At 31.6% G+C, this 15,438-nt stretch overlaps 1 protein-coding gene across 1 annotated transcript; it reads right to left on the reverse strand.

Annotated features, from left to right (window-relative positions):
• Positions 1-130: 130 nt before the first annotated feature.
• On the reverse strand, positions 131-9,528 carry LOC143042131 (uncharacterized). The gene is made up of 5 exons (XM_076214385.1): positions 9,424-9,528; positions 2,245-2,793; positions 1,284-2,036; positions 876-1,005; positions 131-350 (listed from the first exon to the last, which is right to left on the reverse strand). The coding sequence occupies exons 1-5, from the start codon at positions 9,482-9,484 to the stop codon at positions 167-169; spliced, it is 1,677 nt and encodes a 558-aa protein (XP_076070500.1). The 5' UTR covers positions 9,485-9,528; the 3' UTR covers positions 131-166.
• Positions 9,529-15,438: the final 5,910 nt, after the last annotated feature.

A 15,438-nucleotide genomic window follows, 5' to 3' on the forward strand; every position in this document is an offset into this window, starting at 1 on the left:
GGCAACTCATAAACGATAAACATAACACACATACAACATATGATACATATTTACAACACCATAACATGTTTAATTCTGCTTGAAATAGGCATAAATAATTCGATATCCTTTATATTTTCAAACAAATTAAAAATTTTAATATGATTATTTTATTAAACCTAAGACATTATACATAAGCATCAAACATAGATAAATTGCTAGACTGTCTAGTAAGTTGGCCATTCGTATCAGTTTTACCAGTAAATGTTGCCTCCCTATACGATAACGGTTTTGGAGCTCCTAGGCTGGTTTGAGTGTATTGTCTTATCATACAGTCTTCTTTACTCATTGGTGAGGCTTTTTTCCTTGAACTGAAATACATTTTTAATATTTTTAAAGAACTGTGTAACCAACATGCATTAAAGAAGAAATGCACTCGTGTCTTATTTTCTTATTTCCTTATTCAATTATAGGAAGTACTGCATAAATGAATGATAATAACTTGATAACATTTATTCAGCTACAATGTATATCATGTATATCTAGTAAAACCTTCGGAATTTTGGGTTCCCAATGCTTTTCAACTTTAGATGGCCGTTTTAACATACTTTATTTCAGCGTCAGTTATCAGAGTTTTTTGTAAACGCTCGTCTAGCTCACACAATTGAGAGCCTGTTTCATGTATATATGATGCGTTTAAAAATTAAAATTAAAACATGTATCAGAAATACATAGTTATATCATGAATTTTGTTCATGTCCTGTTACAGTTTTTAATATTCGTTTGATTGTGTAGAACATAAATGTAACATAAATGAAATTTAAAAAGCAAAGGACGTCCATTTTGTTGCTCCAATAAAAAAAACTCCTATTACAAATGAAGGGGAACGAACTTACCGTATTTTTTTCCGCAAACAAAATAAAAGTATGAGCAAGAGAGTAAGAAACAGAAATGCTGTGATTATCCCTATTGCTGCTCCGGTGCTGAATGAACTGCTAGAACTGTCACTTATAGATTCTGGTTTTTCTGAAACAACAGATATAAGATAATATGTTTAATAATCAGGTGGCCAACTCTGGTATAATCAGTACAATGCAGTTATTATTCATTAAGTGAAACATCTAACTGTAGACTAGTTAGAAAGAAATACACAATCAGGAAAACTGCAAAATAGTGTGATTTTGTGAAATTCTAATCAGATATAGTTATGCCTGATTAAACCTGTTACATTTGAATTCATAAAAAATTATTACATGTATGGATATGTTATTTTTGTGTTTTAAAGACAACATAACCAGTTTTACCTTGGCTGTTTATACTATGAAATGTTGATATGGCTGTTGATGAAGCAGTTAATGAAGTCGTCATATGCACAGCCTGTTTCGTAGTTATGTCTTGCCCTGATGCGGTAGCTTCTTTGCCTAAAGTGGTTTCTGATGTGGTAGTTGTTCTTTCAGTGGCGGTAGTATATGGAGCTATTGTTGATGATTGCCCGGCAGTACTGGCAGTTTCTAATGATGTAGTTGTTAATTGTCTAAGAGTGGTGGAAGTTAAAGCTGTTGTTGTTTGCTCAGCACTTGAAGTTTCTAATGACGTAGTTGTTATTTGTTCCGGAGTGGTATTATATTTAGATGTTGTTGTTTGCCTTACACCACTTGTACTTTCTAACGACGTAGTTGGTATTTTCAAAGGAGTAGTAGTATATACGGCAGGTGTTGTTTGCCTTACACCACTTGTACTTTCTAACGACGTAGTTGGTATTTTCCCAGGAGTAATAGTATATTCGGCAGGTGTTGTTTGCCCAACACCACTTGTAGTTTCTAATGAAGTAGTTGTTTCTGTGATGGTTGTGTTATCCAAAGTAATTATCTGTTGTTTAGTAGATGTTTCAACCATGGTTGTTCTCATTACAGTTGATGTTTCGGTTGTCGATAGTTCTTCTTTACTTGTCGTTGTAACTGTTGGTGGTGTAGTAGTTTTCTGTGGTGCTTTTGTCTGAAGTGTTGTTGGTATAAACACAGGACATCCCTCAGATAAGGTAGCATTGACTGTGATATCTGGTAAAATAAAATTAACATACTAGTAGATACATTTACTCCTTTATGAAGTTATTATGTAACCGTTAAACTTTGTTGTTTTAAATTAAACGTAGTGAATATATAGTATTCATTCCTGTTAGAAAATTGACATTCAATTCATATATTCTCATTTTTGTATAGTAAGGAATCAGTGTTTTACATAGTAAATACATTGCACTACACTTACCAAGTCTTATAACCAGAGTAGGAACTAAGTTACATAGATATACAAAATCCTGTGCAGATAATGCGTAGTAATTATCGGGGTCACTGGCTATAGCGTTAAGTTCATCAACATCTTGTGTCGAACCTATGCCTATAGAAAATATTTCGGCACCAAGTTCTGACCGTGTACGATCCGCCATGGTTACAGTCTGAAGATAGTTTAGGGAAGCACCATCTGTTAAAACAACAATAGCCCTTTCAGCACCAGATCTTCCATCGCTACTTTCATTAAATGATGACGTAAGAACAAATTCCAAAGCGTCAAAAGTAAAAGTACCGCCATAAGATGTCATGTTACTTAAACTTTCTATTGCAGATAGTAAGTCAGTTTTGTTTGGAAAATTTCCTAGGTTGAATTCTTCTGTGACATCATCACTGAATGTCACTAATGATATCAATGTATTGTTGTCTCCAATTGTCAACCATGTTGTAACGTTATAGATGAATTCAATAGCATCGGTGACGTCAGATGCATCTAAACTTCCAGATCTATCAAGAACAAATACAACATCTGTAAGAAAAATAAAGATTATTAATTTTAAACTATAATCTGCTAATATCAATACACATACACGTATGTTATACACTTATCCAGGAATTACTTTTAGCCCGAAAATATACTCTTACGAAATACTCTTATCCTGGAAATTTCATTTTTTTTTAAATAAATATACTTAAAGTATTAACAAGCGGTTCTTTTATTTGAGATCGTAAGTTATATTGATGAATTGTATGTTTCAAGCATTTACTATTAATATTGTTACAAATTCATTTAAATAATACCGAAATAGGAATAATAGCTGCCGAGATCTAAAATAATGTCTCCCGTGTATCTGTTACCCCCTTAGAAAACTTAAAATAGGAACCAGCTTTAGTTCGCGCTACTTCCGAAATCCGTAATATCAAGATGAAGTTTTCAACAATATTGATGCTGTTTAACTTTTTATTATTTCTACTGATGAAAAATGACAACTCTCAAAAAGATGAAAAAGAAAAGGTATGTATTAATAATTTGTGGATATTTTTTAATTGATAAAAATCTTGCACACACAATTCAGATCTATTAATCGTCATACTAGTGCAAGTAATATGCCGAAATCGTTTTGAAAAATAAAATTCTCTCGTGTCAAAATAATTAAATCCAAATGATTAGAGATAAACAAGATACATTTTTGTAACTTATAACGCTCCAACCATTACCCAACTTATACTATTTGATTATATTGACATGTTCTCAAATACCGAAAATACATTGTGAGGGTCCAAGAAAAAAACTTTATGGTTTGTCGAGGAAAAAAAGTGGTAAAATATCTTAGCTATAAGATTTAGATAGGTAAGTGTTCTAAACCTAATAAATAATTCAATCTATTATTTTTAACATCAAACTCTTACATTATATGACAATGGGATGATCATTTTATTTTGCGAGGGTGTAAAAGGGGGAGGGGATTGAAATATGTGTAACTTAAAACTTTTTTCTTTGTGGATAAGAGAATAGGAGTGGAAACAATACCTTCAACTCGATATTACAATTTTGCCGGTGATTAAACAGTTGTAGCAATTAATCAATCAGAAAGTACAGCCTCAAATACTGTACAGCAACACCAAAATTATCACATTTTCTATTTTTATTCTGTGATTTTATAATATTATTTTAGAGGGTACACCGTGAATACATATGATTATACATTAAAAGAAAATAGCAGATCGATTTGTTTGAGCTTTCTGGTAAACTCATATACTAGTATATTATTCATTTTTTCCTTTCTCAATAACTACAATTTACAAAAACGACGGATGTTTTTTACTTAAAAACGTGTTTTCTCAATTAAAAGTGTATTTTGATATTAATGGACTTTCGTATTTTCCTAGAATAAAAATCAAATAATTTAATAGTATATTTTATACTAACAGTGTTTACAAAACAATTTTGAGCTAAGCTATAAAGGTACCACCGCTCTAAACCCCCCTTGTTTGTTTTAATGTATCGAAATAAGCAGTATATGCAACTGAACCTACCATTACAAAATTAATAAATCTGTCAACAACCAGTCTTTACTAATTAGCCTTCAAATAAATAATGTGAATAGAGAGCCATTAACGACTTTGTAATCTAGCATCGTGTTTCAAACATTTTGAACTGAATTTTAATGTGCGTATTGTTATGCGTTTACTTTACTACATTGGTTAGAAGTATAGGGGGAGGGTTGAGATCTCACAAACATGTTTAACCCCGCCGCATTTTTGCGCCTGTCCCAAGTCAGGAGCCTCTGGCCTTTGTTAGTCTTGTATTATTTTAATTTTAGTTTCTTGTGTACAATTTGGAAATTAGTATGGCGTTCATTATCACTGGACTAGTATATATTTGTTTAGGGGCCAGCTGAAGGACGCCTCCTGGTGCGGGAATTTCTCGCTACATTGAAGACCTGTTGGTGACCCTCTGCTGTTGTTTTTTATTTGGGCGGGTTGTTGTCTCTTTGACAAATTCCCCATTTCCATTCTCAATTTTATTTTAACTTTCTTCAATAGGTTATCATACAATTAAAACTAAATACACTATGCGTTCCGAAAAGAAAACAGGTGTCAAGTTTAAATTCTGTGTACTTATATAATCTTACTATGTTGACATCGCAGTGTTAAATATGCATTCCTGTAAATGTTTAGCAAAATCGCCTGCAAGGTTACTTTGTAATACTTAATTTTCTGTAGTAGTTTGAAATTTTAATTTATAAACCCAGTTTTTAAATTACTATGTAAATGCTATAGAAAAATCATAACATATCCCAAAGTTGTCTACTTAAAAAAAAGATATTTTATGTTTCAATTCCTGATAAACAATCGTTTTATTGCTGCTCCTTCTGAAATTACAATTAGCAAAAGTTCGCATTTGAATGGTTTGTATATTTAAATATCAAATTGTTAAATTTTCGGCACACTTCGAACGAAATTTAGTCTTTTGTTTTCTCTGAAGTTACTTTTTATCCCCTATTGTTGTACTTCATATTGGAAATCAATGTGAATGATATTATATATTTTTTTCAACGCCTATGTGTATGCAAAATTAAATTTAGAATGGAAATGGGGAATGTGTCGTGGGAGACAACAACCCGACCATAAAGCAGATAAAGGCCACCAAGGTCTTCATTGCAGCGAGAAACTCCCACACCTGGAGGAGTTCTTCAGCTGACCACAAGACAAATATGTATACTAGTTCAGTGAAAATGGACGTCATACTAAACTCCAAATTATTGTCTGTTGTCAAGGAGAGAAGTTAAACCAGTGAAAGAAAGGAATAGTCTGGAAAAAAGACTTTATAAAAAGATAAGTCATTTCAACTTTGGAACGCAATCGATAATTGATCCGTATTTAGGCAAACAAATGAACAGGATTACTATTGATGGAAAAATTGTTCTTCCGTGGGAGGAATTGGAAAAATGTATAGAAAAGTTTTATGCTTTAAGCAAAGCAGATGGGGCAAGAAAACTGTACCATCAAATTAAAGAACATTACTTTGGAATTGGGGAGCCTATGATTCAAAAGTACGTATCTAATAATGATATGCAGAGACAAAAACGACCATTATTTTCAAATAAAGCACCACTTATACCTGTTGATGCCAAAAAACCAATGGAAAGACACCAAGTTGACCTTGTGGACATGCGTAAGCTCATAGTGGAGAAAGACGATGTTTCTTATAAATATATTCTGTCAACAATGGATGTGTTCACGAGATTTGTGTGGTTGCGACCATTGTCTGATAAGAGCTCGGAAAATGTTGCTGCTAAGCTACGGGAGATATACTCGGAATTTGGAAACCCTAAAATATTACAGAGTGACCAAGTTTCAGAGTTCAAAGGTGTTGTTACACGCCTCTGTAAAGATATGGACATTAAATTGATATATAGTTCAAGTTACCATCCGCAGAGCCAGGGGAAAATAGAAAGATCTCATGGGACCTGGAAAGACAAAATTCGTTTTGATCTAATTAATTCAAAATTTGGAGGCATTTGCGATTGGGTGACGAATCTTCCTAGTTTACAAAGTATTTACAATAATGCGGTTCACTCGTCTTTGGGAATATCACCTTATGAATGTTTATTGGGAATCAAACCAAATGCTGTAACACAAAAATGTAATTTCACAAATACAAATTTAGAAGACATAACAATTGAATTTGCATCTTAAACATGTTACAATAACATTAAAGCATTTCTGTTACTAGCCACTTTTCCCTGCATTTCATATTTTCCCTTCATGTTCATATTTCCGGGATAAGAGTACCAACATAATATGATATAAAATTACCGACTAAATTTTTGAGACTGATATGGAAAATGGTGAAATTAAAAAAAAGAATAGCACTGTTTCGTCGCTATTTCGTTTAATTGTGTATTGCAAACACAGTTTGAGGTAAATGATAATATATTATGTTTGCTCGAATGTCCGTTTAGAACGTACAAATATTCAAAAATGTATGATGTGGGCACCTGATTATTAGAAAACAACTTACACATCGGAGATACTACCCTGATAGAAAGTATAGGATGTGGGATACCTTTCAAAGACACAAAAAACATGTGCAAAGCGAAAAAAAAATGCAAAGGAGTAAGATTTTAGTTTGCATCATCTCAAAGTTACTGTAAGGCCATGAACTCAGAGCAAAAACTAAAAAAAGGGGCATATGCATATTTTATCTATTTACATATTTCCGGGATAAGGGTACCGACATATTAAATGAAATTGTATTCGAAAGTTTTCAGATAAATATCTATTAAAGTACAACTATATGAATATATACATACAAGCATGTTATTTTGAAGAGAGGTGATGACATCCGAAAGCATCGCAGTTACAGCACGCTTCTCGCTGCATCACAAGTTCTCTAATCATAACATATTCCGGGATAAGAGTACCGAAATATGATTTTTCAGACTGATAAGTAAAAAAACCAATTAGCAGTGTTAATGTGCAGTTCAAGGCGCATTTACTTTATTTATAAGATGCTAGCAGTTTCATAAGTATACCAGGGACTTTGGTTCATTCAGAAAGAAAGGAGAGAAAAACAACAGTAGCAAAGAAACTATCAACTTTTACTTAATCATACATTCATGATGTACTTTTCTACTGTAATATTGACGGGCTAAGAGTACTGACATTCAAAATTAGAAAAATTGTACACTTAAGCCAGACTAATTCAATTGAAAGTATATTCTAAATATTAATAAGGTAGTCTTAAAAATGTATATATGCATCAAATTGTTTCCTATTTCGAACGTATTTTTAAACGGAGGTTATAGGATCAACAGATAGTATATTTTCCATATAATTGTGAGTTGAATACGTAAAATAATTTGTGAGGAGTGTTAACAGATTTTATTTTGTTTTATTTATATTACTAGCCTTGATTTATTGTTAATTGTTTATAGTTCCAACCGATCATAATTTTCTATATAAAAGTCACACTTCGCGAACAAGTCAAAAATCATCATTTTAGGGGACAATCTTGAAAGGAGTCATTCAAAAAAACATCTGATTATTAGGTGTAATTGGTAAATAAGTAGAAATTGGTATTCTGACCATGGGTATGAATGCCAATTGAGACAGCCATCTTCTAAAGTTCAAATTAAGTGGTCATATTTGCAGATTGGCTATTCATTGTAATCTATCACAAGCATTTGCCTTTCAAAAAGGGCTAGTCGACTCTTAGCTGATGAAAATGGAAAGTGCTCTCGCTTTGTAGATTAAGTCATTTACTAGAATAGCCACGTGCATCAATCAACAAATTTTACCACACACGTGAGGTCACACGTTATGCAGTAGTATATATCGTTTAACGTTGTTGTTTACGAAACTCCAGAAGATTCGACTATTTATAGATAAAAGTTACTTGTGTACCAATATCATGAATATGCATGATTATTGACCAGGCAAAATCTAATTGCTAAAATAGAGAGGACAAATCCGATACTCTACGGGATTGAAAGACATTTACTAGGTTTGGATTGTCCTAACCAATCAATAAACTTTGATTATTCACGTCTCGTAATATCTTCCAATCAGGTAGCAAGAAAAATTCACGCACTAATTGTGCATCGTTCAATTCTTAATATCGACTCCTAGGAGTCGATAATAAAGTTATGCAGGCTTACATTTGTTGGCCGAAAAAAATTTCCACTTTTGACCACAACTGTTTCCTGCCCTATGTTTGTTTTGGCCAGGCATATATTTTTCTAAATCTTTTTGCACCCCCTCCCCCCCCCCAAAAATAAAATTACGTTTGATTTGACTGTTCATTTATTTTATTTATTTTTAGTTGATTAAATATTGGAAATGCCCTCCTGAGTTAACAATAAATCATTAATATAACATTACATTTTCTTGATAAGAGTAAACGCGTTTCCGTTTAAGAGTAATAAGTTGCAGTTGTCTCCCATTCCATGAAATTAAATTTTTAATATATTCTCCCTTTGCAAAGAAGAATTACTTAAATATTAGTGCATTATTCAAAATAATCGAAATACTCTATACCAATAAATACTTATTTATTAACTGTTAATCTAATTAAAAAGAAATACTTAACAAATTTTGCTTTGTTGAAAAAATATCACAGAATATGTTTCTTCCCTGGTTAAGGGTAGTTGGGTAAAGGTAAATTTCTGGGTTAAGAGTAATTCCTGGATAAGTGTATGACACACGTATAGAACAAGAATACTCGCCCACCGAGAAGAATTCAGACGTGTTTATGCCTATGAACTATGCCACTTATGAAAAGTAGTTTGACACAAATGAATAAAGATCTACAAACTCGTATCACTTACAAAAAAGAAATTTCATCTACTAGTAGTACATAATCGGTGCAACTGAAATGCTAAAATAACAATAGACACAAGTAAAATAGATAAGACGAAAAGTTGCTAATTGATTTTGATAGAATTTCAATGTTTCGTTTCTAAAAAAAAAATGATATTTATTGACATAGACTTGATAAAACTAGTACTATTCATATGTCGTTCAATTACCATTTTATTTTGGTTGGTTTATTATATTCGCTTTTTAAAATAGATTTTTTATTCTCTTGTTTTTACATTTTTTTTTTAAAGATGCCAATAATGGTGAACATACAAGAAATCTAAGTATTTACCTTTTGGACCTTGACAAGAAGCTATATGAATGAAGATCATTCCAACAAATATCCTATGCATGTCAAAGATTAAATGTCCATTTTAAAATGAAAAGTAAACATTTAAATATTTAGTTTTGATAACTCTCTGTTTATTATTTGAAAGTCATTGTTTATTATTTTTTGCTTGTATAGTTCATTTGTAAATTGAAATTTATACCATTGCGATTTGGTTAACTGTGTCAAATCAATCGATAATTAACTGACAACAATACATAAGAAAATCATTTGATATATCTAAAGACATTCAAACTTCAAACAAAATTTAAACAAAAATTCCCTTCTGTTTCTTTTAAAATATTTATATCTTTTTCTATAAGTAACTTCCATTGTACAAATTAGAAAACACAAGCAACACAGTGGACAATACAATATGAATGCATGTATATATTTACTTCACAGAAGTCCTTAATTTTTATTGGAGCTTTAAAGGGAAAATTCGCGATTTTTTTCTCATGGTTTAAATATGTTCATAATGACATAATATATATATTCACAAAGTTTTATCGCTAAATGTGCAGTAATAAAGGAGAAATTCAATAACTAATGAAAAAATATTAACTACTTCCTGTAGATCGTGACGTTTTCTCCTGGTTTTTGCATGCCGGGATTTAAAATACAATCATTAAAAGTCTTGGTTTTTAATCATATTTAACGTAATCGTAAGCGCGCCGATGACTTATGCTTTATCTAATAACCAGCCGATAATAAGAAGATAAAACGCACAGACGTGCAATTGTACACATTCATGAGATAAATTTTCTATGTTAAACGTATATATTCGAATTATTTTTTTAGACAACACAAAAAGTTATAAAATTATTTTTAATTAATGCATTTTCGGACTGATAAGGTGAACAAATTAAAGTACAATAATCTGTAAAGACAATATGTTGGTGTACTCTTATTGACCTTTTACTATCTCTGCTATGACTAGGTTTATACGATGTGTGTATTCACGGTTCTGTGGCAAGACACGTAGATGGCTTGTTTAAAGGTAAATTGTTATTTGCACTTCGGTATTTAACCACGCCTCTAGGGCACACCTTGCCAGGTGTGACTGTCTATTCGGATCAGTGAATTATAAAACAAGGGAGCATTTAATACACACATTAAAAATACAGGTGACAAATAAAAATAGATCGCCGTGGAATTATTTAATTATATTTGGTGCTATTATTTATTTGAATTCAAATAAATTAATTTACTAAGAAATAAACAGTTTTCGGTTAAAGACGGGAAACTTAATTCATGTGTCAGAATAAAATGATATACACCTCTTGTCCTTGATTTAAGTCTCATAAAAAAAAGGGGAACTTAGAAATTAGAAATAGCTTTACCAAATCATTTTGATTGTCTATTATAGGCAAAAAAATGTACGAGAACACTTATATTTAGACTTTTGAAACCCATGTATTAATTAATATCTGAAACCATCTGAAGATAACTCTACCGAAGCGGCGGTACGTCTAAACACTGCTAAGGACTCCTTAGTGCACTAAGGACTATACAATGCCACTAAGGACTAGAAGGAGTGCTGTTGTGTGTATTATTTTTACATATTATGTTAGAGATTGATATTTCATGCATAAATTTCAAATTTTATAGAAAAATAATCATAAATAAACAAGATATTCAACATTATTTAGGCACGTGCCCGTTTTTCTTTGATATGCCGAAAATCAATGAACCGTTTGACACGTGCCAAATGACAAAACAATTCATTAAACAATCATAATCTTTTTATTTTAGGTAATAAACAATTGTATCTAAAAAAATGTATGCTTAATATTTATAATTAAATGTGTTATTCTTATGAAAAATGATTACAGAACAAATAATTTTGTTTTTGTTTTACTTCTTTCCCGACAAAGTTATTTGCCACAGGTGCACGACTTTGATGTGCGCCTACTAAATGACTAATAAGTTAGAGTGTGGTCAGCTTGTTATGCAAGAGATATGAAGACAAAATAAATATATATATTGATAAGTGTTTTGTTTTTATTTTAATTTCGACAAAGATGCGTGTATATATACAAATGGTTTCACTAAAACAATACGATGGAATTGAGAGAGAGAAAATTATGTGTCGTTCTTGGGGTTTATCCAAACCACTAGTTTTCAACCAGCTTGATATTTGTTTACAAAGGCTTCATACGGTACTTATTTGTTTGTATATTTCGACATTTTATTATTCTTCTAAAAGTAAAAGAAGTTAAAAAAATCATTTCCCGATTTTAAGTCAGATTAAGTTTCATTTTCAAATATATAAAAGAGACAAATGTTTTAAAAATGTTCCACAGTTTTTAGTACAGTATTCACGAATTATTTTTCAGTATGTGTAAATTTAGAGCTAAAGATATAATTCTGACAGAGAAAGAGAATGCTTCGTATGAATGCCTTGAAAATATGCCTTTACCACATGATGTGTAAATAATTATTTTTTGTAATGCAATATAATCAGAATATTTAAACCTAAATATATCACGCGAAAAAAAGAAAAAGCCGACAGAAATATTTTCAACTATAATTTCTTTAAATCTACTTTTCTTAAAGAAGAACAAGTATCACAGGCACTTGTCTCAGAAAAGGTATATAGGAATTTTTTTTCTGAGACAAATGCCTGTGGCAAGTACGTCAGAAGGAAATCCGATTTGTATTGTTTTTAACAAATTGTCTGCTTAACATATCGTACGAAATAATTTATGAAATAATGACTATGTGCTATGCGCTTTACTCACTGTTGAAGGCCCGAAATATATTACTCAAACGGGCATATATGAACTTAGTGTGTTGCATGTAGTAAAAATGCATTATCTTATTGGTTTCGTTTTGTCCAGTTATACATTTCTTAAAATGTCTTCATATATGAAAATAAATTTTGAACAGTGCACCATAAGAAATAAACTAAAGTGTTCCAACTCCAAACCAGTCTATTGTTCAAACGCATGTCCGTCGTCGCCTGTCACCACATTAAAGCACGCTTGCAAGAAAAAATAAACAGAATAGAGATACGGGTACAAAACACATTATAGATAATGTGTCCGACCACCTGAAAAATAAAATTGGTTCAAGAGACAAAGAACGCTACGAAATATTAGATTAATTTTCGGTACTACCGGGCTTATCACAGCCCAATAACAAGATGAATTTAATGAAAACGCAACAAGCATCTGCCGGTTATCCAAACTTCAACACGTACTTTAAAAAAAATATATATAAATGTGAATTAAATATCTATAAAAATTTGTATTTCAGTCACTTATTAATATGAACATCAAATAAAAATCCGACATTAGATATATTTCTCTGGTGACAAATTTATCATTTACAAGAAATATACACTTGAGAAAATACTTCTTCATTCAGATTTTTTTGTTAATAAAATTTCAACAACAATTCATTTATTAGTATCCAACTTTACCAAAAGGATTCCCGTGTAATCAATTAATATGTAATTTGACACGTGTCAAACGGTTCATGGATTTTCGGCATATCAAAGAAAAACAGGCACGTGTCTAAATAATGTTGAATATCTCCTTAATTTATTATTATTTTTCTATAAAATTTGAAATTTATGCATTAAATATCAATTTCTACCGTAATATGAAAAGAAATTGCATGTAACAGCTCTCCATCTAGTTCTTAGTGGCATGTTATCAGTCCTTAGTGCACTAAGGACTCCTTAGCAGTGTTTAGACACACCCCCGAAGCGGAATATAATTGTACGAATAAAGAAAAAAAATGTTTTTAAATCTTTGCACATTTATGATTAATTATTGTTATCTATTGTTCATTTAATTATACTTAATTAGTACCTTAAATATGTCTACCGCTCGGCATTAAATCTTGGTGTGGTAGGAAGGGATTATTACATATAGATTATATTATTTGGATGAGGATTTGAGCTAGCCTATAAAAACACATTAATTAGTTAACATACATTCGAGACCAAAGGATATAACTTTGCTAATTCAATTAACTTTTACTCACATATATTTCTCTCATGATTTGTGCGTGCTTGTTTCTATAGGACAGTGTATATATTGTCCCAAAATTAATCATAAAATCGTAACTAAAAATGTCTTGTTCGGAAGTTGATAGTAAAAAAAAAAAAAGAGGTTGATAGTACTAACAGTGGTTCCAGTCCGGTCAAGAGAGGCAGATTTTGACAAGTATGGTCAATTTGGGTACGTACTAGAGCCAGAGTATACCGAAGAAGAGCTCCATAAAATGGAAGCTGCAGAAAGTTCTCGAAATCAAGATATCCTTAGCAACCCTCGCCAGTTTAACACAGCCGGATTGGTGTTCGTGTACTAAATGCATAGTTATGCCGTTATTGACGGAATGTCTTTGTTGCCCCGAATTTACTCTCTTTGATGGTAATATTGAATTGGGTGAATGCATTAGTGACAATATCGATTTCAGAACAGTTTGTCTGAACCCAGTTGTTCTTGAAACAAGCTGTATAAGTTTTCCGAGGTACAAGTGCCATAGAGGGAGAGCTCCAGACGTACTAACTCACAGCCATGTTCACATTTAGTTGAATTATACAATATACTTTTAATTTTGTTCACTGTTGAAGGCCATACCGTGACTTATATAACTGCTTAAGTCCACTTCATTTGGGTAAGTGTCTCCCAAGTAAACAAACCACAACTTCTTATTTAATCAAATGACTTATCTTTTTGCGAAAGTTTGGTATGCAAAAGTGCAAAGTTATAAATGGGTGTCTTGCAATATCGAAGTGATAATCTATTTGTCAGATCTCTTATATCTTTTGACGAAATCAAACCATCATGATATATTCTGCATTTGTATAGACCGAAGTGTACTAAATGATATTCATATTATACATGTTAAATGAATGAACAAATTTTAAACCTATCTTTTTATTGTTTTCCGCCCATGTCTGCTCATCGCCAGAAATAAAGGTTGTCGCACGAAAAAATGGTATTAATTCCAGAGTCAAAATTTAATGAACTTATTTTCCATGTTTTCTGGTATTGTACGAAAGAGAATTGACCTATCAAAAAAATTGCTATCTTAGGCTGTTAGTAACACATGTAGAGCAGTGCATGGGTCGTTGTTGGACATATAAATCGTAGAAAGTGTATCATTTGTTAAATTTGCAGGTCACTGAAAGGGGAAGTCCCATACGGAAGTAGGTGTTGAGGATGATTTTTTTTATCCAGTGACACATATTACATGCGTATTCTTGAACGTTTGATACATCATTTACTCTCAAATTGCAAAAACGAAAACTTCCAATTGTATTTATAGTATTTGTATTTTTATCCATCTGATAAGTTAACTAAAGCCTTTTTCAACTGATTTGTATAGTTCGTTCTTTTTCTTCTTCTTTTGGTATACAATAGTCTATCGAATTCGTTGATTACATACTGTTGGCATACGTGGACTAGTCTTTTTACAAAACTTTTACCCCAATTTACACAAAATGTATGTTTCTTTCTTATGTTCAATGTATACATGTATATAATTTAAATTGCGCTATAGTTCCGTAACTTTCTATCCAGGCGTATAAACGAATCGTCGGCAAATGCGTACATTTTTTAAAATCAATATTTCTGGTATGTTCCAATCTGTCCTTTACTATTGACAACGAGTTTATATTACATTTTCCTAAATTAACCCTTGGAAAAAATATGTAAATAGATTTTTATTTCTTCAAATCTTAATTTTTTTTTGTATAATTTAAATTTTTATAAATAATATTTTTTACACCAGAAATGTTATTTATAAACAAGCGTATGAGTTAAGTAATGACTAGTATATTATATCACTTTCGGACACGCAAGATAGAGATGTATATTATAAACCTGATAGTTCAAAATGGAAAGTTATAAGTTATCGGCCGTGTACACCGATCAATACCTACAGAAGTGAAACGATGCATGAACTTGCAAGCCCGACAGGAAATCGCTTGAATACCTGGACGTGTCACCTCACACCCCT

The sequence above is a fragment of the Mytilus galloprovincialis genome, chromosome 8, assembly GCF_965363235.1.
Source record: "Mytilus galloprovincialis chromosome 8, xbMytGall1.hap1.1, whole genome shotgun sequence".
NCBI lineage: Eukaryota > Metazoa > Mollusca > Bivalvia > Mytilida > Mytilidae > Mytilus > Mytilus galloprovincialis.